Genomic DNA, 5,000 nt, shown 5'->3' with positions numbered 1-5,000 from the left:
TCCAGTCCGACCTCTTAAGCCGACGGCCCAGATTACAATGGCACAATGTTGAGCAGAGGTTACTGAGCTGCAGCGTTTGACTTATAGATAACTATATAGTGTAACTCTTTGTGCATTCATATGACTTCAGGCACTGGTTTGACCCTGGTCTCGTACGCGTTTGAAGGATGGACGCTGGCTACTGCCAGCTACTGTCTGGTCGATTGATTACCACAAATGAGTTACCTTCATCACTCTCTTATAGCATCCAAAAATAAACACACACACACACACACACACACACACACACACACACACACACACACACACACACACACACACACACACACACACACACACACGCACACACACACACATGCAGAAGCATAGAAATGCATACAAATGGCATAAAAGCATAGAAATGGATACAAATACAGACAGGTGAGATACATACAGAAACACACACATGTGCGCGCACACACACACACACACACACACACACACACACACACACACACACACACACACACACATATAATTGTATAAAATACCCAACCCCCCCCCCCACCCCACACACACAACACACAGACACCATACCCAGACAAACACACACACAAACCTACTCACACACACACACACACACACACACACACACACACACAGACCTCTATAATTTATCTCCCTCTATATTGAAATGAACCCTGAAGGTCAGCCGGGAGCACTTCAATTCCCAGCCACTCCCTCTAACCAGCTAACGTGCCTGCCATCCATCAGGGCACGCAAGTGCCTCCTCTTCATCTCTTCTTTTTTCTAACCCCAGCACTCCTCTCTTCTCCTCTCCTCCACTTCCACTCCTCCCTCCCTCCTTTTCTCTCTCCCTCCTTCCATCTGTTCAGACAATGGGCGCACCATCAAAGGTAAAGGCGGGAGAGGAGTGTCTCTCTCTCTATTCCTCCCTCCCTCCCTCTCTCTCTCCCCCTCACTTTTCTCTATCTCTCTCTCTCTCTCAGCACGAGCCTGGGCTTGCTGCATGAGGCACGGAGTTAAGGCACGGACTTTGTGCAGTGGACTGATTGTGCCAGAATGTTTAATACTATGTGTGTGTGTGTGTGTGTGTGTGACTTAGGGGAATCATGTGAACTAAATGTACTTACAATTATCTGTGCATGGACTTGAAGTACAAAGGGTGTGAGTTGTTGTTTGTGTGTTTGTGTTTATGTGTGTGTGTGTGTGTGTGTGTGTGTGTGTGTGTGTGTGTGTGTGTGTGTGTGTGTGTGTGTGTGTGTGTGTGTGTGTGTGTGTGTGTGTGTGTGTTTGTCTGGGCTGAATGCTGTTGACCTAGGTTCATGCATGTGCCAGAGAATGCCCTCTGCTGTTTGCCTGACTAGGTACATCAATGAAACATAAATGTGCCTGGACAACATCTCTCCAAACAGCCTCTCTCTCTCTTTCTCTCTCTCTTTCTCTCTCTCTCTCTCTCTCTCTCTCTCTCTCTTTCTCTCTCTACTTCTTCTCTACTCTAGTTCTTCTCTTGTCTTTTCTTGTTTCTCTTTCTGTCACCCTCCTTCACTTCATCTATATCTTCATTTGTCTTTCTTGCCTTTTCTCATCATTCTGTCTTCATTCTATTTACAGTTCTACCACCATCTCTCTCTCTCTCTCTCTCTCTCTCTCTCTCCCTCCCTCTCTGTCTCTCTGTGTGTGTGTGAGTGTGTGTGTGTGTGTGTGTGTGTGTGTGTGTGTGTGTGTGTGTGTGTGGTGTATGTGTGTGTGTGTGTTGTTGTTGGCTCTGATTTCTGATCTGGTGCAATGTGTCCCTCATGCTCACACTTCTTCCACAGACCAAGGATCTTTTCTTCCTTCATCCCTCCATCCATCTCTCTTTATCACACTCTTTTCTATCTCATTTTCTTCAACACTCTCTTTTCCTCTTTCTTTTTCCACTCTCTCTCTCTCCCTCTCCCTCTCTCTCTCCCTCTCCCTCTCTCTCTCCAAAACACAGCTCAAGAACTCCTCTTCTTCATAAATCACTTTTAATATGTAGTGTCATAGAATGATTCATTCATATCAAGGAACACTTTCCTTCATAGTAATGCTTGTGTATACACATTAGCCTGGTCTCTGTCCACTTTCTGTGTTTGCTCTTGTATGAAATCTCCTAAAATTGTGTGTGTGTGTGTGCCCGAGTGTTTGTGTGGCCTCCTGGGGCAGAAAGTGACTTTTGATTGGTTGATTTGCTCAGCCTTCATGAGTGTGTTTTGACCTTTGACTTCTCCTTATCTGGATCAGTTCCTGTTTCACTTCTTTTCTCCCTTTCCTTTCTGCCTATCTCTTCCTCTCTCTATTCGTCTCTCTTCTTCTCTCTGTCTCTTTCTCCCTCTCTCGCTCTATCCTGCTTCTGATTGGCTAGTGTCTCGTTCCTGGATGACTGCGGGTATGGCTTGAGCGTTTCCTATCAATGTTTCAGCTCGCTGTAGCATGAAGATCTACTAAGCATGATTATGAAGTTCTCTCCTCCTCTCTTCCTTCCTGTGATCCCTCTCTCCTTCTCTCCTCTTTTGCTCTTCTTCCTCATCATGATCTTCTGTCTATTCCTCTTCTTCTTTCTCTTCTTCTTCTACTTCTTCTACTTATTCTTCTTCTTCTACTTCTTCACTTGTGTTTTTTGTCTCTTGTACTCATTGTGCTGTAAAAGATGAACACCCTCTCTCTCTCTTTGACACCGACACGAACCAGCATACACAACACACACACACACACACACACACACACACACACACACACACACACACACACACACACACATTCACACATTCTGCATACACACATAGACACTTTCTTGTGTTTGTGTGTTTGTGTGTGGCAGGGTGTTTGTGTGTGTATATGTGTGTGTGTGTGTGTGTGTGTGTGTACGTATGTGTGTGTGTGAGCGTGGCGGTGTGAGTTGTGTCCATGATGTCAGTGAAATACTGTAAGTGAAAATTCTTGTTATGGTGGTGTATATGTTATGACTTCTCCACTCTACACTAAGAAGAGATACTCAGTCTCTAAGAACAGATACTGTCTGTCTAAACAGTGTTTATAATTGACCTGTGACTCCAGCCTGGTTTGCTCTGTGTTTTGAGAGATGTTTGTCATCCAGTGCACACCCATAGCCAGCGACTTCTGCACAATGCATGAGCATGTCAGTGTAGGAGCACAGAGGTAACGCTAATATGCCAGGGACTCCATCTTAATTGAGGATGCAGTAAAAAAAAACATCATCGGTCATTAAATGTTTAAATGTTTAGCGGCGGATCGACTGTTAACTTTCCTGTCGTTGTTCGGTCTTTGTTTTCATCGCCGTTAAAATTCAATGAGGAGATAGAAGGAAGTAAGGGTCATACGATCGAATGACAGCTTCTCCTGCTTCTTTTCCTTTACGTTTCCATGGTTACGCTGCCGCAGTGGCGCTCTCGTATCCGTCAGTCTGACCAGCGCAGTCGTGGCTCTGTTAAGGCTGTTCTGCTGTTCTAACGGTGCTGCCAGGCTGCTGGACCGATTCTGGCCCGTGGTCCTGACGTGGTCCAGATTCGGCCCAGATCCAGCTCTGGGATGTCTCTCATTGTATACTGTATAAAGGGGAGCGCACAATCCTTTCTCTATGAAACACTCAGCAGACAGCCTTCCTCAGGATTCAAGATAATGTAAATGAATGGCATGTTCTGGTTTAAATAGAGCATTCTGGGTAGGCCCACCAGATTCAGCCAGTGAAGCTTAAAAAATATCATATCATAATTATCAAAGATCACATTAATTAGAGAATAAAGATCAATTAGCAGATCCACTTGACTTATGAGAGTCGTAAGATGAATAGATGTTCCACTCCATGTAGACTTGGTCCATTTGCCTGCTTGGGCCCTGTGTGTGCTGTGACCCTGAGTTGTGTGTGTATGTGTTTATGTGTTTGTGTTTGCTGTGAATCTGTGATGTGTTGCTGTGAAGCGTTGTGAATTTCTTTTTTTTGAGGGGCATAGACTGAGATCTGTGGTTTTTTTCTTTTGTTTGTTTGTTTGTTGATCTTGTTAAACCCTCCGGTCATCTTTCGGCTCTCTTCCCCTCAAATCCCTGCAGGTCCCTTCAACCAGATCAAGTCCAGCCTTCTGGGCTCCACGTCGGACTCCAACCTGAACAGGTACAGCACCATCAACAAGATCCCCCTCATCACGCTCAACTTCGCCGAGACCAACAACGACAAAAAGGTACCCTCGCCGCCCTCCTCCGAGAAGACCATCATCGCTGCCAAGGTCAAGGACAGGACACACAATGTCACCGAGAAGGTCACACAGGTGAGAGAAGGATTTGACACTCACACGTTCACACACATTCACACACACACACACACGCATGCACAGACAGACACACACAAACTCACACACAATCACAGACATGTACATTGACAGATAGACACACACACACACACACACACACACACACACACACACCCAAACACACACACACAAACACACACACACACACACACACACACACACACACACACACACACACACACACACACACACACACACACACACAGACACACACAAAAAAACAAACACAAACAAACACACACACACACACACATCATTCAGTTAAGTCTCTGTGATGACAAATCAAATCTTGTGCTATGTTCCGGAAAAATCGACTGCACTGATGAAAAGACCATTGCCTACTCATGTAAGAAAACACATATTCTTCTCAGCTGACTCACATTGCTAAGACACACAACCCCAACTGCATGTATACAGTCTGCAAATGACCTCCCGGTTTGACCCTCCATGACCTCTGGCATTGAACACCTCTCTCTCCGCTCGCACCAGGGCCACATAATCTTTACCGTGTGGGTCAGCTTTGGGTGTATGATTACACCTGCTGTCAAAGCAGTCATCCCAGCCGGAGTCTATTACTCTCATACAGTAATTTGGGAGTAATGGAGCCTGTTAGGATGACTGCTTTGACACCAGGCGGCTCTCAGACAGCTC

The 5,000-nt window shown here is 45.6% G+C and overlaps 1 protein-coding gene across 1 annotated transcript in view; it reads left to right on the top strand.

The window, feature by feature from the left end:
* LOC143141763 (potassium channel, voltage gated eag related subfamily H, member 7) overlaps positions 1–5,000 on the top strand; it is a 106,287-nt gene that overhangs the window by 52,495 nt on the left and 48,792 nt on the right. The window contains exons 5-7 of the mRNA XM_076302474.1: positions 876–896; positions 2,390–2,413; positions 4,093–4,307. Coding sequence (XP_076158589.1) covers positions 876–896; positions 2,390–2,413; positions 4,093–4,307 — 260 coding nt within the window. The remainder of the gene's footprint in view (positions 1–875; positions 897–2,389; positions 2,414–4,092; positions 4,308–5,000) is intronic.

The sequence above is a fragment of the Alosa pseudoharengus genome, unplaced genomic scaffold, assembly GCF_046254945.1.
Source record: "Alosa pseudoharengus isolate Yale_2024_CS ecotype anadromous, Long Island Sound unplaced genomic scaffold, YU_APseudo_1.1 YU_APseudo_1.1_scf_24, whole genome shotgun sequence".
Taxonomy (NCBI): domain Eukaryota; kingdom Metazoa; phylum Chordata; class Actinopteri; order Clupeiformes; family Clupeidae; genus Alosa; species Alosa pseudoharengus.
Note: the sequence above shows the minus strand (reverse complement) of the source record. Positions and strands in the feature narration are given on the sequence as shown.